Below are 26,143 nucleotides of genomic sequence, written 5' to 3'. Positions count from 1 at the left end.
TTCTTTCATTTTAGTCAAACCTGGAAAGGAGATGACAGATTAATGTACCTGACCCCAATGCTTTGACCACACACTGCTCAAACCCTGCTCACCACCCTGGTTCCTTCATTCTGCCTTTCTTTCGTTTGTGGCCCTGCAGCCCCAACACACACAAACACACCTCCTTTGCTCTTGTGAATGCAGTGTTGGACAATGGCCAGTTCACTTTAGGCAGGAAGACTTGAATAAAATGAAATATGACTGGTGAACGTGCAGAGTTCAAGTACAAGTACACATCTGGACATACACTTATTCCCCAAAACCTGAGTGCACCCTGGAGCGTGTTTATGTCAAGCACAAACAGTAAAATATACATCAATTGTTCATGGAATTCTTTTTTGAATATCTGTGAAAACTATCTTCCAACTTTTTGTGTTATAGACCAAACAAAACATTTGCATTAAAGACATTTGCACTGCCTTTGATGCTGAATACATTACGAAAAGCATATAGGACCCTAAATATCATCTGTGTAAGACCACATGGATTTTTAACATTGCTTTTTGAAGGAAATCACCAACAGTTGTGCCAATTCATAATGTTTTGTTCTGATTATGTATCTTCATAATCTTAAACACTTCTCAATACTAAGACTTCTTGTGTCACTGCTCACCAGGAAATAGTATTGTAGTCCGGGATTATAATCTATCTACAATTAACAAGTATCATAACATCATTTACAAGTCACATTTACCAATTCATACAGGGTTTCTGTCTAGTGCCCCTGAGCAAGGCACCTTACTCCCCCAACATCTTCTCCCCGGGCGCCGTACATGGTTGCTCACTGCTCTGTGTGTCCTGCAACAGATGGGTTTAAAGCAGAGGTTAAATTTCCCTGCAATTGCATGAGTGTGCCTGTGCATGTCTGTGCATGTGTTTGGGATAAATAAATGTATCTTAATCTTAATCTTAATCTTAATAAGCAGCTATGTTTCTATCACATATCACTCACATTAAGACAAAACCATCAGGGCCAGTTCAGGGTTCAGTGTCTTGCGCAAGGACATGCAGACTGGAGGAGAGGGGGTTTAACCACCAACCTTCTGGTTAGTGGATGACTCGCTCTAAAGTCTGATCACTGCAATGCCAGAATTTCTTATCTGTACTCAACCAAAACAGTCTCCTATCACATTTCCCTTGAAGAGATACAAGAGATGTATTATCATGTGGCCAACCCCTGCAGAAATGACCAGTAGACCCCAGTCTTCATAAAAGTTCCTACAAAGTTGCTCTGTGGACAAGTTTTAACTTGCCCGGCCTGCCTTGGCATTTCACCTTTATTGGTTGGACAGTACAAGTGTGATATCGGGTGAGAGAATTGGCGAAGGCACCCAGCAAAGGGCCGGGTCAGAACCAAACCTGCAGCCGCTGCAGAAGACTAGTCTCTGCACACTTTTCTAAGTTTACAAAGCTTCAAAATATTCTTTGTTCAGTACATTTAAAAATCATAGGAAGCCAAGCAACTTCATGTCCTTATTTTAACAGTGTAAAAAGTACACCATGAGGACACAGATACTCCTGGGGGACGAACTGATGTTTGACCCCATATATGATCCTGACCCAATAAGTTTTAGTGTCACCAACCCGTCACAGAATAATGTGTTAATATCTCTTTCTCTCTGTCTCTCTGCAGTGGATGTGATCATCAGCAGTCAGCTTTCATTATCCATTTGTGGGGAGCAGCCCATGGACCTGAGGGTGACCCAGAGGTTGTTACATCCAGGCCCAGATTCGGCCATGCTGACCCCCCGCCCTCCCTTCTTCCTGGGACCTCTAACCGCTCAGCACTGCTCCCAGTTTTCCCAGCAGCATTTGCAGGTGTGGAAACATTCTTGTAACTGTATCATCAATTGTTTGATTATCATTGATATTTACAAAAAATCTGATGACTGATGACGCACTCCAGGTGCTAAGAAATCTCTCCTTTGTTTAGACAAGGCTTAGCCAGTATGCAAATCCTGTGGAAATATTCAGCTATAAACACACGTTTGTTTGAGTCTGTAACTGTGATAAGAAAAATCTCACATGCACAGTAAAAGCAGATGAGACTGGTTAGTTTAAATGTCTCGTAAAAATGTTTCTTTGCAGTATAACATTGAACAGAGGCAAAGAGAGATGGAGGAGGAGAAAAGAGAGGAGCTACAGCATCTGATACGAAAGAATAAGAATGAGCAGAGTGAGTACCTCATGCGTCGCTACTGTATTGTACGTGTTGTCGTAGGTTCCTTGAAAACAGTAAGGTTCTTCATATGCTTTTCAGCTAGGTCACAGAGTGTGTTTCAATGAAAAAGAAGGGGATTTCCACCAGTTCTGTGATCTATTCTAGGAAATGTGTACAAATATCAAACCAAAGTCAAGCAAACACTTGTTTCAGGAAACTCATAATTCTATTTAAATGTTTCCATGTAGAGGAGATTAAGAGCTCACAGAGGGAAGTGACCTCTACAGTCCCCTGACTGCTTATTGACACTATATGATTCCTCGAAGGATAATGTGAAGAAAAACTGTAATATATTATCATCCTTACTGTTGGCATGTCTATTGCATAGCTGTATATGATCCAAATCATTGTCTGTTTTCCTGATGAACTCATTTTGTTGACGGACAGGTGCTGTTTCCAGTCCCCTGGTAAGGCAGAAACTTCGGGAACATATAATTATGAAGAGCCAACCCACCCATGACAGGGTTACTCCCAACCACACCAGCCCGACACTGGGATACAGGTGAGACTCACAAAATAAACCTTTTTTTAAAACCAAACAGAGGCAAACACAGAGTATCACATTATCATGATATTTCATAATAGCATGTTCGGCTTGTTTGGATGTGGGATTTAATTTAATTATGTTTGTAAGTGACTTTGCAAAAGTTTAAGAATTAACAGAATTATTACTAACAGATTATTATTACTTATGGTTGAATCCGCTTTTTATTTTTTTCAGTAATTTATCAAATTCTTGGTTATAAAAATTCCCACGACTAAGAAAAGCCATCACAATTTAACTAAACAATTATAAAAAAAAAAAAAAGGTTTGTGAGACTGGCCTGTCTACACCTGCTGTTGTGTGTTTGTGTTTCTCACTGGGGTCAGAACAGGGTTAGTGTGTTTCTGTTTCTAAGTCAGAGGTTACCGACAGGACAGACAACGCAGATGTGAAAAAGTTGTCAACATTTAAATGCTGGCGTTCCTCCTTTAGCAGTCTCGCTTTCTCAGCCATTTCTCTTTATGTGTGTGTGGTGCATTGGTCCATTCAGTTGCCATTTGCCAGAGTAATAAGCAAATGTATATGGCATAAAAACCACAATCCACATGTTTATTCAAAAGCTGTTTCAGGGATTGATCAAATGTGAAAGTGTTTTCTTAATTCCCATGTTGTTTTCAATTGGCCTCTTCCTTTTCTGATTTTAATGAATGGAATACTTAATAATGAAATGAAAGCTCCTCATACCAATTTGTAAGTGGAGCAGTTTATCCAATCTTGTTGTGGTTACCTAGGCTGTCTCCAAAGCCTGAGCCGACGCCCTGCGACCAGCGTAAGGACCTCCCCCTGCGCAGAACAGGTGAGATGCCTTTAGCTTTTACTGTCTGTGATGCGTGTTCACACATTGAGGCTAACGTTGTATAGGTCACTGGTGATTTTCCATTCAAGGTCTGTTTTCCTTGTGGTATGCTCTGTGTAATTTGAGGGAGAGTCAAAGTCATCTGGCTGCATATTTCAGTGGATATTTTGCTCAGCGTGGTACTTTTCAGAGTCTCAGCAAACAGTAATTCTGAAGGGAAGTGAACATGCACAGTGTTGATAAATTCATAAAGGAGTAGGTCTGCAGAGCCAGAGAGAAATCGAACCGTCGTGGAAAACAACGGCGACATCGAGACACAAAGACCAAAGCGGTTACATAACTTAAACTAAGTATGTGTAAAATGAACACCGTGAGAGTCCAGAGCAGGTCTCCTTTAGCATGTGAATGGGAGTGGTTTAATGTCTTAGAGTACACTAACCATTCAAAAATCCATTATTTATTTGCATTGCCCTGGAACCCCTTCGGTGACAGCGTGCAAACACTCACACACCCTCCAGTGTGTGTTTTGTTTTTTGGCTCAGTGACAACACATAGCTGCTTTTCATCTGCTCTGAGCCAGCCTCTCTGTTTGATCATATTGGAGCCTGACCAAAGTCAACATGAAACTTCTTAATGCTGTTGACCGGGGTTGATGTGATTGATTTGGCTGTGCTGCAGATTCTTCATGGTCTTGTTATGAGAATTGAGCGCATCAATATGGTGCACTCCCGAGCAGGTGCATTCCTGCAGATGTACTGTACAAGATGATGTTGTCTATCATCAAGTTCTGTTTGTGTCTGTGTGTGCATGCTCTTCTTCGTGTATTCATTTATGTATGTTTTTGTTTGTGCAGTCTCCGAGCCCACTCTGAAGTGGAAGTTAAAGAAGCTCATCAATATGAGGCCAAACCCGCTGCAGAGAAAGATCAGTGCCCCTCCTGCCGTCAAGCACAGGACAGAAACTCTGGGTAGAGGATCTACTTTGACCTCTTCTGTTTTATTGACACTGCTGTTTTAGCCACTTCCTGATATGCCAGTTTCATATGTGTTACTTTCAGCCCAATATACTTGTGTAGTAGTGTAATTTAAACATATACTGTACCACTGTTTGATACATTTTCTCTAACAACTTGTTATGCTCATCATTTTGTGATGTATATACACACCTGCTCTGTTATTGGCTGCTATGAATATCAGTGTCTCTCCATTTGGTCAACCAGACTCGTCCCCCAGCAGCGGCAGCACCCCAGCTTCAGGATGCAGCTCACCCAACGACAGCCTCCATTCGGATAATGGTGCCCTTCCACTGTCTCATGAGGTGAGACTTCAGAGTCCACAATAGTAAATAATGAGTGCACAGTCTAAGGTGGGGTGTTCTGCTTAAACACACATCAACACAATACACGGAGCCAGAATTGTTCCACCTGCATGTATTCTTGTTCCAATTATAGATTCATTCATCAACTTTTTCCAAGGCACTCTTTCTGGTATTTACCCTACTTACTGTATGATGACGCAGGTCTTACTTGGATTTTCTTGGTGATGTACCTCTTTACAACCATCGGCTGATTGTTAATTTTGTATTAATTACAGTTCGGTAATGGTTGCTATTGTCATATGGAAGAAGGTCATATGTATCACACAAACTTGTAAATTTTAATTTACATGTTATGTAGTATATTTTCCCTCATTGTATTATGTTTGTGGTTTCATCAGTTTTAACTTGTGTCTTTTTTATGGAATAAATGTGACAGTTGATACATACAATTCCATTCTACCAGTATATGATACTCAGAAGAGAGGTTCATTTGACCTTATAACATAACTGTATGTTTGATGTTTTTATATTCGAAATAGACGTTACCATTTGTATGTGATTATCTGTACAGATATTTGTATACTGACCGTGTCTGACTGTGTCTTGTAGGCCCAGAGGTTGCTGCTGAAGGATGGAAGATTGGCTCATTTCACTTTATCTCCTAACTCTGCTGTCATGCCAAACATCACTGCTGGACATCCTGCACATGTGAGCAATGATACTTTCTCAGTAGTTGAGTTTCATGTAACATAACAACTTAAGCTTAATTAAAGTAAAGAAACTCACACACATACACATGTATATATCAAAGATACAAATTGATGAATGCATGCTATAAGCATGTGTATCTGAGACAATGTGTAACATAGTGCCTGCATAGTTGGATACTTACAGAAATAAATGTGCTGTTTTTAGGCTTTCACTTCCTTTTTGATCTTTGTGTGAATCAGTCATGTGATATTTAACTCCCATTGTGAACGTGGTCACTGACAGGTCCCCTGACAGGTCCCCTGACTCATGTTTGAAACAGCCCGTTAAGCCCTCATCTTATGCACCAACTCTGCATTTTTCTTAGTTATGTAAGCTGCAGCATGCCCCTATTTATTGAATTCCCTGCGTATCCCCTCCAGGTTTTCTTACCGTCGTCTTTCCGCTTCTTTTTACTCTTGTCTTGTTCTCTACCCCAAGGCTAAACTACAAGTAGCCAAGCCCTTGGCATTGTCTGCTATGCATCAAGTCTACTTGCCACTGGAAGGAAACGGTGCAGCCTTGGCCCAACACCTACAGCCTGTTCTCATACTGGACCCACACACTAGACTGGTGCACACCCAGTTTCTCTCTTGTGAGTTTTGCAACTGGAAATGTGTTGAACAACAGAAACTTAAACACTTCATTATGCACTGATAAAAAACACATGCCAGTGAAAACATGTATAGGAGCATTTTTGGATACTCTCAACATGATGCAGCTTAACCATAAATTGTCATATTAAACTATGAACATGTTGGTTAGAAGTTCATATTTAAATTTGAAGAAAATAAACATTTTATATACACACACAATTGTTTTTGTGAATTTTTTAGTAGTTTCATCTTTTCTCTTTGAAACTAATATAATGTATATCAACCATTAGTATTATTACTCATCATAGACCTTACAGTACACAGATGAACATTTTTAAGCAGGCAAAGCACATCAATAATCAGTAATATCATTGCCATTCTGGTAAGCTGTGCAACCTCCTGTTGTTGTGCTCCCTGACACACTGGCGATGAATCCTAAAATTACTAAATGGAATAGAGCCTTCATTAATGGCAGTATTAATACTCCACACTCCTGCTGAAAGAAGTCTAAATGTCTATAATGAAAAAGAAGACTGTAAGAACAGTATAGTCCTCTGTCTTGTGCTTCATTATCAAAACTGCACAAGGGTGCCCTCTACTCAGCATTTGACAGTAATGCAGTTTAAATGATAATACAGAAATATGCTGTAAACACAATCAATATTATCATCTCTTTGTTCTCCATTAAAACTAAAATATTTAGTTAATTTGTTAAGTATTTACCTTCTCACTTCTTCTTAAACTTCGAATTATTATTTCTTTTTCTTTTTAATATCCTCCTTCATCCTCCTGCCCCTATTTTTGACATGTTTATTTTGTCCATTTATATTGTGCTTCTTACCTCTGCCTCCTCTCCCTCTGCCTGCCGAATATTGATTTTAAGTCACAAACCTGTTCCTCTCTCCTTCTCTCTGCAGTTCATGGTTTGAGTGCCATTCCTCTGCAGCAGCACCCTCACCCACCTTCCCCCTCCAGAAGAGAAAGAAGCGAAGGCGAAGTCAACTTGCTGTCGCACCGGCCCGTGGAGCGAACCCGCTCAGAGCCGCCTCCCTACAGCCACTCGCCCTTTACTCTGCATGCCAGTCAGCACCCACATGCTCAGCACCAGCTGCTTCAGCAGTACCACAAGAGTGGGCTGGAGAGATTCAAGCAGAACGCACACCTGAACCTGAGCAAGGTGAGAGGAGGATTAAAGGCCTGGACACAAATAAAAGACTACTTATTTCTAACACAGAGGTGATGTGAAAATTGTAATGTGGAGACTTTCACCTGGATTGTACGTTGATATTATTTAAAACCTTATTTATGATTTATATTTACTTAATATTTGACTCAATATGGAAATAATCAGATTTCTTATTTTCAGCTAGACACAAAAGAGAATATTAATAACTTTAAGATTTTCAAAAACTGTATAACTTTGACTTTATGCTAGGCAACGGGCCAGTCTATGGAGAAGCCACGTCTGACTCAGATCCCATCAGAGGACATGGACCTGGAAGAGACTGGGTCAGGAACAGGTTCGAGACCAGGCTCTGTGTCCTCGGAACAGGAATCTATGTGTGATGACGGCTACCGCAGGAGACAGAGCACCACAAGCACAGACTCTGTTTGTGGCACAGAGTCCACAACCTCATCACGGGAGAGCCTGATCGAACCCACACATCCCCTCAGTCAGGTACTCATTTAAACCCAGTGCTGCATCTCAACAGAGCGAGAATAATGTCTTATTTTTCTTCTTGCTTACTAAGGAAGTGGAAGAAGACATATGTCATGGCTTGCTATGAATGAATTAGTATGACATTTCTTATGAATTCAGCTTTGGCCTCAGTTACATCACTGGTTATGTTTTGTACACCTCAGTGGTTCTGCAAAATAATAATACATGGATTATGAGACCCTGCACATTATTACTAATACTTATCTGTTAGGGTAAGATGATTTTTAATATTTTGTAGTTTAGTTTAATTTGAATTAATCATTGATCATGTAACTAATTACAGAGAAAAAATACTTTAAAATTCATAGTACATGAATTCCTTGTTTTTGACACCAGAGGGCGCTGTTGCTTCATCTATATAATGTGAATGTGAGTTACTTTGTTGTGGCAATTTTTTGCAGCATGTTTGGCAAAGCTGAATTTTCTTTATGAGTTGCTTGTTCTAGACGAGCAGTATTAAACTGACTAAGTAATGAGTAGTTGCAGTTTAATGAAGAGACGAACTGGATTTAGGAATGTGTGTGGAATTTATTCATGTTAGTCTTTGCCATGTGCTGCTTCAGTTAATTGTGTTTCCTGTTCTCTGGGAACCACAGCGGCAGGTGATCCTCAGACAAGGTTCCCATATGGACTCCCTGAGTTTGCCTTCCCCAATATGGCCTCACCAGCCTCTGGTTCGGACCCGGTCCTCTCCGGCCTCCACCTCCCTGCCTCCTCCAGCCGCCACCATACCTTCTCTGTCACTATCCAGCCCTGCTGCAGACGTCCAGCTACGTTTCACCACAGGTGAGGAAACTGGGGGGGGAAAATCTATGAATGCCATTGTCTGCATATATTTACACGTCACATGCAATTAGTTAATGAAATACTGAGGCAGGAAAAGAAGGTCAAGAGTTTGTGTGTGTGTGTGTGTTTGTGTGCATCTAGGTCTAGTTTATGACTCTCAGATGCAGAAGCACCAGTGTACCTGTGGGGACAACAGCCGCCACCCTGAGCATGCTGGAAGGGTCCAGAGCATCTGGTCCAGACTGCATGAAAGAGGCCTCAGGAACCAGTGTGAGGTAAAGCGCGCACAGTCTGTCTGTGTGGTCTTTGTTACCCTCACTTTAACCTTAACCCTTATGACTAAATCTACCAATTCTATCCTAAACCTTAAAAGCAAGCCTTAACACTCAAACAGCCCTTTGAAATTTTACGGACCGGCCAGGATGTCCCAGCAGAAATGTTTTCAAACAAAAAAATGTGTGTTTGTAGTCTATTCGCAGTAGGAAGGCCACTCTTGAAGAGCTGCAGTCAGTCCATTCAGAGAAACATGTACTTCTGTTCGGAACCAACCCTCTCAACCGCCTCAAGCTGGACAGCCGCAAACTGGCTGGTAAAATCCCCAAATCTACAATAATCACCACAGAATCAATAAATGAATTAATAATAAATGATTAATATTCATGACATACAATGTCTCCTGCAGGAATTCTATCTCAACGGATATTTGTGATGTTACCATGTGGAGGAGTTGGAGTGAGTGACACACACACACACACACACACATACACATACACAAACACACACACACGTACGTTAAAAACACAGGTCATGTGGGAATCTTTCTACTTATCCAATTGCATTACTGAACAGCGAACATTACATGGCTAATTATGCATCATTACGCAATTAAGCTAATAATACTACAAATTGCCAATGCTATTGTTTTTGGCTAAGATAACTTAAAGACCCAGTTTGAAATGAAAGGCTGCACAAAGTGAGTTGTGTGAGAAAGAGGGGAAGAGAAAGGGTAAAAGAGGGTTCACAGAGAGATGCAGTTTTTTTGGAGTGTGTGCCGCTGAAACTGGATTTTATTTGGAGGGAATGGGTTTGGCAAACAGAGAACGCTGTTACAGAAGAAGAAAAAGATACAACATGAAGGTAGCGGAATAAATAAAATTTAACAGGATAAAAAGAGAGGGAACAATTAAGAGGATAAAAACAACGAAAGATATTTACTCCACTTATATGACAAAACACTGAAAATAAAACCCATGAGAAAGTTGAGAGGAGCCGAGAGGAGAGGAGGTAGGAGAAGAAGAAGGGGGCTGGGTGTCAGTTGATAAGACGACTGATCTTCTGGGATTTCCGGCTCTTGCCTGGTCTGGTGAAGAGGGGTGATTGGAACAAGATGGCAAAGTCTGTGATAAAAGAAATTCCTCTGATTTCATTGTTCCACCACGACACAGCACAAGAAATACACGTTTTGAAGCAGAAAGCAACACAGGAACTCACAACAATGTTTTCACTGGAAAAAAAATAGGTGCAAAAAATAAGTCTCTCTGCAGTTAATCATCCAGAGGAGTTACAGTTCGCTGTCACACATTACATTTTCTAATACACTGTCTACATCACACTACAAGAATCCATGCAATTTATTAATGCAAACTAAAGGCAGGTCAGCTAATTCTATTAAATCAATGACAATTATCAGAAGTGCCAATAGTAGACTGCTTATTGGCCAGCAGCTCCACTAAATGAAATGGGGCAAACTTGCTGCCTGAGGCTTAACAGTGACACTATCAGTTCATCAGAGTTCAACCAGTACAGAAAGTTCAGTTTTGATGAGTGTGACTGTTCTAGTGCCGGTACGTGTTAACTGCATCGTAGGTAAACGTCTGTAAAGTAAAGTGGCTGTCATTTCCAGCTGACCTTGTGTGTGTCTTCTTGGTTTTTCCTGACAGGTAGATGTTGATACAGTCTGGAACGAGCTTCACACATCAGCAGCTTCTCGCATTGCTGCAGGATGTGTCACAGACCTGGCACTCAAAGTAGCACAGGGAGAGCTGAAGGTGTGTTTTTGTCACCAAGCACTTCATCATCTCTGTCATGTATTTTCTAAGTGTGTTATGTGACAGGTTGTGGGTTAAACAACATCAACTCGCTTACATTAGCTCCGCTGGATATTAAATCCATCGACTATAATGTTGAATGTAACTACGACAGCTTAAATATGTGTTTGGTTTGTGAAAGCAGCTTGATCACGTTTTGCTCTTCTCTCACAGAATGGCTTTGCAGTGGTGAGGCCTCCTGGGCACCACGCAACAAAGTCCTCTCCTCAGTAAGTACAACAACACACGCACACACACACACACACACGCACATACCAGGAGCCAGGAGGTCTCTGCAAAGTGTTTCAAAGGATTTATTACAGATCAGCTACACTTCTAAGCAAGAGAGAGAGAGAGTGGGAGCCGATGTCTCTCTGTCTTATTTTGTGTACGTGTGTGATTTGTGCTACCTGGGGCAAACTTCCTCCTCCGCTCTGTTTCTTTCAGGACAAAAAAGCACCTCAAAAGAACTGTGTGTGTGTGTGTGTGTGTGTGTATGGATTTGTGTCTTTGATAGGAGCCATTAGCCAAGTAACCACACTCAGCTGGGACTGTGTGTGCTCAGCAGTGCCTGACACTGGTTATTTATGAGATGATAATGACTTTTTCTTGATGAGCAGAGTTTGAGAAGCATAAATGATATACTGTCCACACACACACAGACACATTAACCACTCCGAGTTTATGACCCATGCTGACACTGCCACTTCCAACATTCCTCTATTGTTTTTCATACATCAACACTTTTCTTGCATACCTTTGCTGTAGACAATGCGTGTTGTGGGAACTGTCGTGCCAAGTCATGAGTTCATCTCTCTGAAATCATCTCACACGTCCTGCCAGCAATTCACACAATGTTATCGTTTGGAACGTGGAGTGAATTTTAAGATTTGCTTGGTTTTCTGTTTGTCGCAAAAATTGTGGTTTTTGCTTTTCTCAGGAGTGCAGGATTATGGACTCAGCATAATGTCGTAATACGAAAAAAACGTTTTTTGTTTGTCAGCAGTGAAAGAAGTTGAAACGAAACATCCACATTTCTCAAATCTTTGAAGTAAATGTTTACGTGGCAGGAGTTTCCCTCTTTGACTTGGAGTCAGCACTGTGACTGTCATAAACTGGATTTAGTAGCTCCAAATGATGCCAGATAACTGGAGACATGTCTTCGAGGTTCCTAAGGTCCATATGGTGAAACTATGATATTAATTAAGTGAAGATGTCCTGATAAACACATGTGGCTGCCTTTCTTCCTGTCTGTTTGTCTACAGGGGCTTCTGTTTCTTCAACTCTGTGGCCATTGCTGCCAAACAGCTCCAACACAAACTCAACGTCAGCAAGATCCTCATCGTGGACTGGGTGAGGAAACTGCCACATGACAGCCGTCACTGGTCCCCACATGGGCAGGAATAAATGCATAAATGTACCGTAGACAGGAACATGGTCCCCGAAGCACAGCGTCCTATTCAGTAGCACTGCTATTTATTTTTTTGTACATTTAGATTCTGTAATATCTGGTCTCCATGTGTGAACTGAACTGACACACATGCATAGAGTAGAAACAGAGCCACACACACACACACACTCATATAAACGTAAAACCACACACATGTGCAGATATTGATCCGTAGCCAGGTGGACGTCTCAGTTTACCACGTGTGTGCATGTCAGCCTGCATCATGTCTTTACACACACACACACACACACACATTACTGCATCAAACACTTATTACTACCTGCTTCATCAAGAAGCTTTCAGATTAAAACCCATTTGCTCTTGAGAGGGAAAATCTGTTCAACTAATCTCTCATCCAATCATTGTCCAGGACGTTCACCATGGCAACGGCACCCAGGAGGCTTTCTATAGCGACCCCAGCGTGCTGTACATCTCTCTACATCGCTACGACGATGGCAACTTCTTTCCTGGTAGTGGACATCCCAGTGAGGTAGTTACCAAACAGTCCTTCACTGTGCTGCTGTGTTTTGCTGCGTTTGTTTGTGTTGTCATGGCGATTTCTGGATGTTTGTGTGTCTCTGCATGTACCTAAATTCTTGTGAACACAATAACTTAAGAACAACACATGAGGAACCTTTATGCTTATAAAACAAGTTCTCTTTGTAGAGTCGATTTTTCACATACAGAGTTATTGAATTTACCGGTTAATGTGAAGATGGCTACGTTGGCATCGATGGAAATATTTGGTAAATACATAATTTCACTGGGACATGAGGCAGCTCAGGAGCCTTGTGTTTAGCATTTACTTGTCAAAACCAAAAAAATAATATTAGCCATAAATCGAGGAATCATCTACATGATTCAAAGCCTCAATTATAACCTCAGTGTGTTCATGATGAGGGATTTCTGTCTGATGCACAGGGGGGGGGGGGGGGGGGGGGGGGGATTTGACAGGTTGTTGGTGTTGGAATGTACAGGGGTTGAGGATTAAAATATTTTAACCTCTCATCTGGTCTCGGATCAGTCACAGTTGTCATAAAGAGAACAAACAAACAAACATTGCTGACACCACTGGTGATCCTGCAATATTCATCTGAAGTCAAAGGGTTAGGGTTAGGGTTAAAGTAATCATTTTAAGAATACGTTTTAATTATGTACTGGATTTACTTTGTTTATTTTTGTTACTGTTACATTGTCTTCAACAGGAAAACTTTTGGACCAAGTCAACCTTAAACTTCCAAATGCTGCAAGTGTGTTTTGCCAATGAGCACACAATCCCACTTTGTTTTTGTGTATCCACCGTAGGTTTAATTTAATATGGCTTTGGATGATAGAACTCCACAACAGGATGTGTACAGTTGAATCGCATGCCCTTGTTTGCATACAGGAAATTGAGATGCCTATGAATCCTGCCTGCGGTCCTTCCAGAAACCAAAGTGTGATGACTATCTCCAGTCAGATGAATTGACCCCCAACCAATGGCGGCGTTAACCACCCATTCATTCCCCCATATCCTCCCCCAGCTCCCATCCTTCCCCCTTCACAATAATGAGGATAAAATAGTCAATGTTTTCCCATAAAATCCCCTGATGAGGGACGGTAAATAAAACGCTCTGCTGGCTTGGATGTGGCTTCGCCTTAAGTGGCTCCTCAACCTCTGTTGAGCTGTGTGGTAAACCTCTGGAGTCTTGCTGTCCCCCCGTGTAGGTATATAGCACACTATGGGGTAGGGGTGTGATCTCATAGCTATAACAGAGAGTGCAGAGTACCACACAGAAACCAGCGGAGGACTAATCCAGTCCAGCAACTCTCGAAACATGAAAGAGAGGAGGAGGACAGAGAAGCGTAAGGGACTTGGAGCAATAGCACGAATTGTGTGTGTGTGTGTGTATCCGTGTGCACGTGCCTGTGCTAGCGGGTACATTACTAGTTGGCAGAGGACCGGAGGCCTCATGTGTTTTTCGTTTGCCCTGTGAACATCCCGTCCACGGAGAGAAGAATAGAGACAGACGCTCTGCGATGATCATCAGCATTCTTTCTCTTTCAAACATCCTCTCACACCCATACACACTCTTACACACACGCACACACACACACACACAAAGGAAATTACCACGCCGTGTTGCCAAGAGTGTGTCAATCAACCTCCTCATTCTCCCCTCAGACTGACACATTGACTGATGGCGAAGGGCTTAGAGAACAGCTAAATGGCTGCTAGCAGGACTACAAAGAGAGAGGCAGGAATCCTCGGACCTTCTTTCCAAGAACCAGGCCTCAGTTAACACTGCCCCAAGTGTGTGAGGTCAAACTGAAAGGAGCTCCATGGACTCCGCTTGGCATTTTGAGAGCAGAAACGTCCCGTGAAAAATCGTCTAAAATCGTATATAGGACATTTAAGAATGAACATGTGAATCCGTCGAGAAGTACACCAATATATCTTTACAGGGGCATGACGTATACCAAAAAAACCTACTGCATACACAACATGCCGTATAATTGTGTTTTGATAAAAATGCATGCATTTTTAACAGAACATACAACATACGGTTTATATTCAGGCAGCAGTTGCCAAGTGTGAATATTTTCCAGTGCAGTTGGAGCTCGAAGCTTGGGACCCATAAACGGGTGTAGCTCTGTTGTGGCTCCGGGTGATTTATAACACTATTTGACAAATCGTATCAAAATCAAAATGGAGCGACAGGGGTGTTGAATTGATAGCCATCCGTCTCTCATTGAGGAATCATAATCACTCCCTGGTGTTGCCTTAAATAGATGCAGTCACGTTCTGTCAATCGCAGCAATTGAAATTTTTGCAACAGCGATGCTGAGTTTGTGAACATTGGTTACAAATCTGTCATCGTCACATAGTTTCTCAACTTTCACTGGGACTCATTAATTCTTTGGCATTCAAAGAAAATCATTTAGTTTTTCTCTCTTCTTTCCTCCTCTCTCCCTCCATCCAGGTGGGTGAAGGTCCAGGTGAAGGCTTCAATGTGAATGTAGGATGGACAGGAGGACTGAACCCTCCCATGGGAGATGCTGAGTACCTGGCTGCATTCAGGTAAAGATTGAACTGAACCGTCTCTATTTCCTCTCACATGTTTCTTTCACCCTGTTTTGTTTTATCAGTTAAAATCTCAAATTCAGCATATTGATACAAATTCACTATATTTTCATACAGCAGAATGTCGTTGTCTAGATGGTGAGAATGTTCCCTATCGTCTAGTCTGCAGCTTGAAATGATCCTTTCCAAGATGAGCGTGTAGGTTTTGCTGGTTCAGCAAGTTGCTGAATGTTTCGCTGCTTTGTGTTTCTCTACTTAAGTTTCAAAGAACTTACAAAAATAAGAAAGCCCAACTGTTACACAATAAACCTTTACAAATTTCATCCAAATGCAAAAATGTTTTGCCTCTGTGAATAAAAAGTGTGAGCGCCAAGAAAATAAACAGTAAAACATTATTTTTCTCCTCCTGGTTTAAGCCCACCCTCAAATTTTGGATGTGGCAACTTCCCATCTGCACTGGAATACAACGTTTAAGAATTGCATACTTTTGCTCATGTGACACTGGATCTTGTTCAACTTCTAAATCAGGTTTAATACCTCGTCTTCACAAGCGTTAACTTGAGAAAATATTGTTGGTTTTTCAATGATATAAGCCATTATCCTTACACAAAACTAAACTCAACAACATACAACACACACCAATTTGTTTGTGAGTCACACCTTTGCTCTCACCCAACCTTTCATTTCAATCAATCTATTTCTCCTGAATGAATTTGGTTTTGTTCTGCTCTGCGCTGTAATGAACTGTGTTTCTATCCAAAACCCTGGCTCGCCACCAGATGATTAAACAGTGTGCGAGCTCTTCATGGTGCTGAATGCAGCACACGCAGTGGGTGGGCCCCTCGTCAAAGGAAAGATGCTAATGAGCTTGCCCATACTGGTAAAATCCATAGAGCCAATAGACAGGCTTGGAAAAACTAAGTCCAGTGTTTACTGGAGCACTGGATTTTAATTAAAAGACAACTGGTCCTTTCCTGAGCAGCCGTCTGGTTTTGGTATTTTTCATCCAGTTTGGGAAACGGCAAGTGTTTTCATGTGTAAAGCTTCCTCAGTTAACCACACTATAGTATAGAGTAACACACTATTGTGTGTTACTCCTACAGACTTTTCCCTGTATCAAAGCTCTGTGGTGGTGTGTGGTGGTGGTCCAGTGGTTTGAGGCACATACCATGTAGCTGTGATGTCCGTGGCGCATATCCGGCCGGTGACCTTTGTCATATGTTATCATGTGAAGCAACTCTACATTTACTGTCACTGTGGACTATAGAATAAAGGATAACATGTCATTTGATTTGTCAAACTGCAGCAAGAGAGGCAAGATTTTTGATGCAGCAAAAATGTGAAAGGATTGCTATGAAAATATACTTTACACAAATGTTTGACCAAGTTCTCAGTAAACACTGCCCCCACTCTGTTGATTATGGTGCAAATAAATGCATAACTCCCCAAGTAGACAAAATTTGACGCATCAGGAATTCATGTTGATGCAATTAAGAATGTGGTGGGGTGCCAGCTCTGTAATTCAATCTGAATCCATGATTTAGACAACAGGGTTCCAGACTGTGTGTTTCTCTTCAGGATGGAACAGATTGCGGCTGTTGATGCTGTGTGCCTCTGCATTTGGGTGTGTTAGTGACGGGGGGAATATTGTGGTCGAGAGCGGCGGTTGGACTTGAGTACAATCAAAAGAAAGCTCAGCTGCATCGAGATTAGATATCATGACGTTGTGTGTGGGTGTGTTTGTGTGTTGTGTGTGTTGTGTGGGTGTGTTGAGGATTACTGAGCTGGTCAGAATTGGAAGTCGGTGTAATCACCGGTAGCCCAGCACACCCGTTACATCCAGTTTCAAAGGGAAAGCGTGCGCCTGTATCTATTTTGGCCTGTCTATTGTATGTACGGGCACATGCCGATATTTTCATATGCATTTCTAGGTGGCTACTGACAAATGACAGACCATGGAGGAGAGGGAGAATACAGCAGAGGAGAGGAGAAGAAGTGGGGGGTGCATTGTTAGGGAATCCAAAGGCGGCGTAATTAGGCCCAATGGATCCCAGATGGCTGGCTGTCAGTGACGTGAGAAGAGGGACGAGCTCCTAATAGGAACCAGACACACACAAGCGTCTTTGAACTGCCGCTGAGAGAGCGAGAGAATCAAACGCGGCATGGGCCATGCGCTCTTGCTAAATAACTGGCAGCGGGAGAGGAGAGGAAGTGAGGAGGAGAGCAGAGAAGCGAGGAAAGTGGTCTGCTCTAAGTAGAGTATACAGTATGTGGGCGTCACAGCCTATATGTCTAGGGTCTCATTTTTATCTCCTTGTGTCCTTTGCAAAAAAAACTAAACCTACCTAAAGCTGTGTGATAGTCAGGTTTATCTTTTTATGTCATGGAAAGATCTGTAGTTTGCACTCGTGCTTTTCAGTTTTTTTTCAGGGCCGCTCTGCTTCACATTTAAACAGTTGCACACGTTCACACCTGGGAGCTACCCCACCTTCTCTTCTTGGCTACTTACCAGGAACGGATCAAGAACAGAGATCAAGCACTTGGAACGTGGCCTTTGATAATTTATCTTTCATCATTTTCAAATGGAAGGGAGTTTACAATGAAGTAAATGTTTGCAGTTTACAATCCAGAAAAAAGTCCTACGCTGTACATGTGTTCCCGTTGCAAATCAATCACCTTCTCGATGCAATGATTCCCGCTCGATGTTTTTTTTTCTCACTTTACCGGCAACTTAAAATTATCGGTCATTAGAATAATTATACATTAATCATTTTCAGTCCATTCCGACGTTAAATCAATTGCGCAAAGACTCCCTTGCTCATATTATTATGGTGTGTTCAGAAATCATAAACACCTGTTCACAGGGTTTGACGGAATGTACCATAACAGTATTTGGTTCAGTGTTTTGTTTCCTCTCCTCCTCCTCCTCCTCCTCAGAGCTGTGGTGATGCCCATCGCCCACGAGTTTTCCCCTGATGTGGTGCTGGTGTCGTCTGGGTTCGACGCTGTGGAGGGACACTCGCCGTCACTGGGAGGATACAAGGTCACAGCCAAGTGTAAGGCTCAGTCAGACACTCATTTACATACAGCAAACATTCACAGTAAGAAAGCCTCCCACACGATGGTATACGTATGAATGTGAGCGTTGTTCGTTTTTTTCTACATCACCTCCATTTGTTTGTTATTAAGTTAGAAGACTAGAAAGAAAAGAAAAAAGACTCAACATTTTTCCATGCATTTTTGTGGAGGGGTGGAGAATGACCCATCTTTCTGAAGATCTTTCTGAAAAAAGGACATTAGGAGGCTGCTAATATCTTTGAACAGGTGAAATGAGGTGTGATCTGGATTTTGTGAAAATAAGTATTTATAGTAGGGGGATGTGACCCATCAGCCTTAGGGGAGGTGTCGGTGCCCTTCTTATTTCTGCATTGTTTACTCTTAAAAACAAGTTAACTTACTGGTTCTGGTGAAAGTGCATCCTGATGTTCTAATTGACATAAATATGGACTTTTCTTTTTTTTCTTTCTGACATTTGAATACAGAATAGTCACAAGATAGCTTGAATCAACATAGGGCTAGAACCAACTCATGGGACATACTGTGTAATCATAAAGCCTGGTTGTTCCTCACAGGCTAGTTTCATGTGGACAAAGTCTTTCACAGCTCAATGAAATCTTGTCTGACATCAGCATGAGGTGAGATGGGCTGTAATCAAAACAAACATAAGTTCTTGAGTAAACAGTGGGAAAGAGAGTTGTTTGTGGACTGCTGGGACTTAAAATGTAGATTGCATGCGTGTCTCAAAAATCGTGAATTTTGTCGCATCATGAATGATAAGCTCGCTCATGAATAGAAGTGAAGTGAAGTGAACAGCATTTGCAAGGCAGGAATCATCACTTTGAACTAAAGTGATAACAAAATGTAAAAATCACATCGTCTTTGTTGGCTGACGGGGAAAATGAATCCCTTTATTCTCTTATCTGTGGATAAATTGCTGACCAGCCAGTGTGTGTCTGAACCTGTGTGTGTGTTTGTGTTTTCAGGTTTTGGCTTCCTCACCCGTCAGCTCATGTCATTGGCCGGGGGTCGGGTGGTGCTGGCTCTGGAGGGGGGACATGACCTCAAAGCCATCTGTGACGCCTCTGAAGCCTGCGTCAGCGCCTTGTTGGGCATGGAGGTGTGTGTGTGTGTGTGTGTTTGGGTTTTACATATATTTGTGTGTGTGCCTCTACACATACACACAATAGGTTGAATCATCTGACAACTTGTGTCCTAGGTGGAGCCACTGTCCCAGTCAGTGTTGGACCAGAAGCCCTGTGAAAACGCCATCCAATCACTGCAGAGAGTCATCCAGGTTCAGGGTAAGAACCGACGCCTCAGCACAACACAGACCTGAAGCATCAATTACATGAGGAATTATAATCACTGTGAAAAGTATATATATATATATATAACTGATATATACATATCTATACATATACGTGTCTCAGTTGTCAGGAAAAATTGAAAAAGTAATATACACGTGTCAGTAACTTTGAGATGTAAATACATTTCAATCAGCTGGTTTGAAGTTGAATACGTGAATAAACAGATACAAACCAATGGTAAAAAAATATTTGCAGGAAATGATTTGTATCAGCCAATTTGTTATTTGGCTTTGGTTTTTGGCTGAAGATTTTACTTGAAGATGGGATCAAAGAAACGCACCTCCAGTTAATAATCATACCGCCATGTTCAACAGCTTGTTCAGGTCATCAATTTTTATTGATATGGCTCAAAATCACGTTGTGCTTCTGTACAACCTGTGCAACAAGGAAACATCCTCTATTCCTAGACGAGGAAAAACTTGGACATAAGGAAGAGCAGAGACATTTTATTTTCAATTGAAATGAAAAGTCTTTTACTTATCCTAATATTGTTTTAAAAGTTTGTTGAAACAGAAGGTAGTTTAATCAGATAAAATGTTCATAATAAATGTGTCTCTCTTCACCTCTACTGATCCACCCTCAAAACTTAAGCCTCTTTATTTCTCCACTCAGCGATCTCTCCTCTCTGTCTCCTCATCAGTCTTGCTCTCCGGCCACTTCTCTCCTCCTTTACGTCCCTGTCTCCCATCCCTCCCTCCAGCCGTCCCCCTCACAGACCACCACGCACACACACACTCACACAGACACACACGGCCCGCCCTGGCTCCAATTATCTTCAAACACTTCTCTGGCACACGACCTTCGCAACATCCCCTCCTGATTGCACACAAATGTTATCCCAACCAAATTAGATTAATTAAAAATATTTGCAAAGCCACAAAGAATGTTAAGCCCATAATTTTATCCTCGGGTGAAATATATGTGAGTTGCATGCACAGCCAGAACACACACATGCTCATAGACGAACACGTTTAGAAACACTGATTGATTTGTTTTACTTGCACTGTGTGTCACGGGGATCTGTCCGGGAGAGCCACAGAGAAGAGAGTGAACTTGAGTTTATATATCTGAAATGATCAACATGGATATTTGGACCAGGGGCTGTTTATATCACAGTCAATACTCATATTCACATCAAACGGCCACAACTGGGGGATCAAACACCAAGTAGGGCTTTTTATTAATACAACGCAGACACTTTCCCTAAAGGAACCATTCAAGATGAAAACAACATTGAAATACCAGCGACTGAGGGCATTAATCTTCCTCTCTCCCTTTTCCTTCCTCCTCTCCCTCTCTCCCTCTCTCCCATCCCTCTGCTGCCTGCAGGTGAGTACTGGCACAGTCTGAAGGACTCGGCCACCACAGTGGGTCTGTCCTACCTGCAGGCCCAGAGACGACGGCTGAGGCGAGACTCGGACAGCGAGGCCGTCAGCGCCATCGCCTCGCTGTCGATGGGAGCCCTCATGTCTGACAGGTAAAGAACATGTCATTTTTATTATCCTCTGCTTTAGGAAATTTTAATACTGTCATTAATTTGCTGTAAATATGAGTTAAATATTTTCTCTTGTTTTTAAGGAATCAGTCAGAAAACTGACCTGGAGGGGGGGATCTCTCTGAAGAAACAGTCTCTTGACAGCTGCCTTCAACCATGTCTGAATGGACACACACACACACACACACACACACAAACACACACACACACACACACACACACACACACACACACACACACGCACACACAGTTATGCATTTGGACCATCAGTGGAACCAGATGTCCTCCTCAGTTCAACCACTATATTCTTCGCCTCACAAAAACTCCTCCACCTGCAGGACGTCTGGCTCCAGTCTGACAACTCTGGATCAAACACACACACTGAGCAACAACTGACCTGGACACCTGGACAACGTTCATATTCTCGTGACGCCTCCGCCGGCTCTTCCCGAGGCAGACGTCACACACTGAACTTAGAGTAAACTGAAAACGAAGACACCCAGAGGCAGATTAATGAAGGAAGTTCAGTCTTGTAGCTTTTGGAGCCAGCAACACGGAACACTCAGCTCTGTGACTAAAAACATTCCCCTCATTAACGATTCCCTGAAGACCTGCGAGTGACCACTCAAAACTCTTGTAACCTTGAAGCCGGGGTCAAAGGTCACCTCGGCTTACCGAATCACCCTGAGCGGAAAGAGTGGTCCCCGCATGACGTGCCTGTGAAGGAGAGCAGACGCGTCCCTCTGCACTTACAATGCGTCCCACTATGATGATGTCACGTGTCTGCATCTGACAAAGATCCAATGAAGGAAAAGATCTTCTCTGATCGTTTTGCACTGTACCGCTGTGTAATGTGAACTGGACAAGGTGGAGGAGACGGACGATGACAATCAAGTGTCTCCCGTGCTCATATTTTAAATATTCATTCATTTGACCTATGCCACATATCTCTGTGAATGTCAGTAATCCAGAGTGAAGCTACAGTCTGAGACACATATGTTTCATATTGTTTTGTATGTCCACATATTTTCTTTAATCTTTTTTTTTTCTCTCTTTCTTTTCCTCTCTAAGTCCGTCAGGCGAGCATATGCAGCCAAACTCCAGGTGGCTGCAGTCTTTGTTATTATCACTCGCGGACACATAGAAGAAGACACGTCAGAGGTGCATCTTAAATGTACGGACATACTGTAGTGTGTATCGGGGGCATTAGTCACAATGAAGAGCTAAGGCCTATCGCCACTGGAGTGTCAGTAATTTATCGCTCTAACACAGACGCAGTCGCACGACAGCGGAGACAGAGACCACTCAGAAATGATTACACATGTGACGACGCAGATCACATAGGATCACACGGTCGATGAGATACACAATCAAAGCCACATGGACTTCACATCAATCTCACACACACAAAGTGCACTTATCTTACCCTCAGGATGGGAGGGTCAGAACAACTTTTGTCTTAACCTCTGAACTTTGATGACGTGTGTTACATTACGTGTGTTACGTTACGTGTGCTACGTTACATGGACCAGTGTTCTACCTGTGGATGAGCATTCCTACTGTATTTTGTAGAATTCATTTACGCTTTTATTTCAATTTTTTTTTTACATTTTTTAGCTGAACTTTGTTTTCTAGCAGCGCCGCTCTGTTTATTGTCAGCGTCAGGGTTGTTTTTTATCCCCGGACCAAACAAGGACACTGCAGCAGTTAGGACAGAGCAGTAATACTGAGATAGCTGAATATCCACACTGTGCAATTGGACACAGGTTAAGCGCAACCAAAGTTTATGAGAACAATGTGCCGTCCCTGGACTGGCACAGCTTAAAGAACTTCAAAGTCTTTGAAGAGTTTGTGAATGTTTCTTTTTCTATCCAAACAGTTGAACAGCACCGAAAGCACAGGACGGACGTATAAACAAATGTTCCCAAAAGCAAAAACCGACACGCCTTCTATTTATACATTCAGATTCTGCCTTTGAAGTGCTCTTTGCATGTCTAACACAATTGTGACGGTGCTATAGGTTATTTTGCTAATACCGTATGTTTGCTCTTTCTCTTTTCTTTCCCCATGTTGCGCTGTGACCGCAGCTCAGAACCTCTCAGATCTTCGTTCATCTGATGTGAAAATGACGCTTTACAAAGCTTTACGAGAACATTCACGATAAGGACCTAACGTAGCTCATGTCTTCTCTTTTGTCTTAAATTACTTATTTTTGTATTTGATCTTAAAAATGACCCCCAGCCGCACCAGGAGACCAAATTATCAGCCCGTGTGCCTCGAGGAACCACGCTGACCAGTCCGTGAGGAGGTCGCTTCAGCAAACTGGATCTTAATTCAAAGTGCACGTCGAGTCCAGTTCGATCAGAGCTGACTGTCTGATTTTCTGTACAGTGTATATAATGACTTTATTTTGGTTTCTATGTCTGACTTTTGTCTTTTCTACTATTTTTGTTTCCAAAAAAGTCCTTAATAAAGGTAAATTATATAGATTTGAATAAGAATATTCATTTATTTCTGCTTTCGTGCTCCTTCGACCTTCGAATGTTGTAATCGCGTGTTCCAACAAACTCGCCACAGTGTCTTCTCAAATCTTACATGTGTGTTATAATTATTTCATGATCAAAATTATTGTCCACAGGAGTCGGCACAATAGAGCCGATCAAAAAGGAAATGCACAAGATGCACGATCAAAGAATAGACAGACGACCGATGGTTATAAATGAATCCTTTATACTGTGGCTGTAATCACCTCATCATGACTTTGGCACATTTTACAAGAAACGCTCAGAGTTGGATGTTTTACATCCTTTATTGAAAATAGTCACAGCGAATTTGCGGAGAGATTTTAAAGCTGCAGCAAAAAGCAGACAAACATTAACTCTTGCCTTTTTGACAGAAACACAGGTTAACATAAACAGATGTTGAGGAGTGGCTGAACTGGGATCAGTGGTTTTCATGTGGACATTTCTCATTAAAGTATAATGCACAAGCAGAGTTGAAGTGATACAGTGTGCTTACACCAAAGTTCACAAACAGATACACTTAAAATACACAAAAAAAAGACACAGAAAGCTTTCCAGTTACTACAGCACAACAGAGGAGAAGATCTGCGTCCGATTCCTCCTGCTCTTCCTTTTCCCAGAAGGCTTTGGGCCAGAGCGTTTAGCTTATTAGCATTTTTGCTGTAAACATTCATTGGCTGTGACCGCCCTCTAACCATCACTGTGCCATTATCATTAGTCATCTGAATGTCTTGTCTGGCAGTGAGTTGTCCGTCGTGGACGATGGTTATCCCGGTGTTCCCCAAAGGCACTCGAACCAGCAGCCATTTTGTTTCATTGTCACCGCAGGCCAGCTGTTTGTTTCTTTGTTTGTTTTCGTCAGTCGAAATGTTTTCAGCTCTCGACTCGACTGTCACGTCTCCTCGCCAGTGTTCCAGAAACACTGCTGCCATGGAAACGTCCGCGTCACGAGTCGAGCATGTGTCCAGACAAAGTAGAAAAGAAAAGATTTAAGATAAAAAGAGGGGGGGGGGGGGGGGGGGGGGGGGGGGGCTGGTGAAGCGGGAACAAATGTCGAGAGAATTTTCCGTTTGTGGGTTTTCTGCAGGGACGAGAAACACATGATTAGACGGTGAACTTTCAGATAACTGGACATGCATCAGCGTGTGTGTACAAACAACCACGTGTGGAAAAATCCCCAAAGCTCCTCGACTGCATCTTAGTCTCTTTTAACAAGCAAACGTTTCAACTGAGCCGCTCTCACTTCTCTCTAATTACAGGCTGTCTTTAAGGAAGAGAGAGAGAGAGAGAGGTCCAGCTACCAGGGGTTGTGTGTCGGTTGATGTGGGTGTCACATGACTTTCATTATGCCACCAAAGCATGAGCGTGTTAATTAACGGGAACAGGCTTTAATGGTTGAAGCTGCATTCTGCTGAATTTATTCAGCTTTTTCTTTTTAATAGAAAAAATATTAACAAGACGCCACATTAGTGTACACAACCCGATCGAAACACACAACCTTTGTGCTATGACTAGATCTGACCAGGCTGCACAACTGCATATTATCATAGGGGATAGTCACTTTAATTTTAACATTTATTTGGGCTGACACAAAATCTTAAATTTATGTTTTGATCCATCCTCATTTTCTCTGACCTACTAATGTTTTTGCTGATGCATGTAACTCTACATAAATCTCACAAGTGTAACCTTTAAATATATATATAGATTATTCAAATAGACCATGTAGTTGCAGAGTTATACTCTATTCATGTCGGGCATGACATTCTCAAGCGGGGGGGCCTGAGAATTCAGATTTTTTATGGGTTAAAGTCACAGTTTTTATGATTTTCATGAAATCTATCCTTGTGTTTTTTATGTATTTACCTTCATAGATCTGTATCATAGATTAGATTAGATTGATATTCTTAATTGTCCCCGAAAGGGAAATTCATTTTGCATAGGTCAGTACCAAGACAAAAAAAATATATACATACACAGATTACACGCTGCAGTAATGATAGTTTTTATCGCTAATGGCAGATTCCGCCCTCTACGCTTTGAATCCAGATCTTCTGTTTTAAATTACAAATATCGCTAATAATAGCTTTAATGATAATAATCCATTTGAACATCTGTTAAACAGTTTGACAGATGCTGATGCCTGAGTCAGTCATGTGGCCCTTTGTTGCCTACGTGTCAAACCAGAAGTCATCCCTCCATGGCTCTCTGTCCCTGCAGCTGTGTGAAGAAGGCCAACACATGCAAATGCACGCAGCAGGCAAATGCACACACACACACACACACACACACACACACACCCTGTCCACCTGCACTCAGCTCGCAGTGTGGC

At 42.0% G+C, this 26,143-nt stretch overlaps 2 protein-coding genes across 7 annotated transcripts in view; one reads left to right on the top strand and one right to left on the bottom strand.

Annotated features, from left to right (window-relative positions):
* Window positions 1–23,778, top strand: part of LOC128452336 (histone deacetylase 7) — a 41,020-nt gene extending 17,242 nt beyond the window's left edge. For 4 of the 6 annotated variants that reach the window (XM_053435519.1, XM_053435521.1, XM_053435517.1 and 1 more), the window contains 24 exons: window positions 1,673–1,857; window positions 2,128–2,215; window positions 2,648–2,762; window positions 3,536–3,600; window positions 4,454–4,567; window positions 4,820–4,917; window positions 5,527–5,625; window positions 6,106–6,259; window positions 7,178–7,437; window positions 7,696–7,938; window positions 8,577–8,766; window positions 8,908–9,041; window positions 9,235–9,355; window positions 9,449–9,498; window positions 10,707–10,814; window positions 11,028–11,083; window positions 12,119–12,206; window positions 12,674–12,793; window positions 15,267–15,364; window positions 18,305–18,423; window positions 19,411–19,544; window positions 19,644–19,728; window positions 21,124–21,271; window positions 21,373–23,778. In XM_053435519.1, the coding sequence (XP_053291494.1) occupies window positions 1,673–1,857; window positions 2,128–2,215; window positions 2,648–2,762; window positions 3,536–3,600; window positions 4,454–4,567; window positions 4,820–4,917; window positions 5,527–5,625; window positions 6,106–6,259; window positions 7,178–7,437; window positions 7,696–7,938; window positions 8,577–8,766; window positions 8,908–9,041; window positions 9,235–9,355; window positions 9,449–9,498; window positions 10,707–10,814; window positions 11,028–11,083; window positions 12,119–12,206; window positions 12,674–12,793; window positions 15,267–15,364; window positions 18,305–18,423; window positions 19,411–19,544; window positions 19,644–19,728; window positions 21,124–21,271; window positions 21,373–21,391 (2,891 nt within the window). In that variant the 3' untranslated portion in view covers window positions 21,392–23,778. The other 2 variants (XR_008340889.1, XM_053435522.1) reach the window with 2 other exon arrangements.
* A 1,065-nt stretch (window positions 23,779–24,843) lies between these two features.
* Window positions 24,844–26,143, bottom strand: part of LOC128452320 (twist-related protein 2) — a 5,898-nt gene continuing 4,598 nt past the window's right edge. Inside the window, exon 2 of the mRNA XM_053435516.1 lies at window positions 24,844–24,892. The gene's annotated coding sequence lies outside the window, so the exon portion shown is untranslated. The remainder of the gene's footprint in view (window positions 24,893–26,143) is intronic.

Source organism: Pleuronectes platessa, chromosome 2, assembly GCF_947347685.1.
Source record: "Pleuronectes platessa chromosome 2, fPlePla1.1, whole genome shotgun sequence".
Lineage (NCBI taxonomy): Eukaryota > Metazoa > Chordata > Actinopteri > Pleuronectiformes > Pleuronectidae > Pleuronectes > Pleuronectes platessa.
The sequence above is the reverse complement of the archived record's forward strand: the minus strand, read 5'-3'. Positions and strand labels throughout refer to the sequence as shown.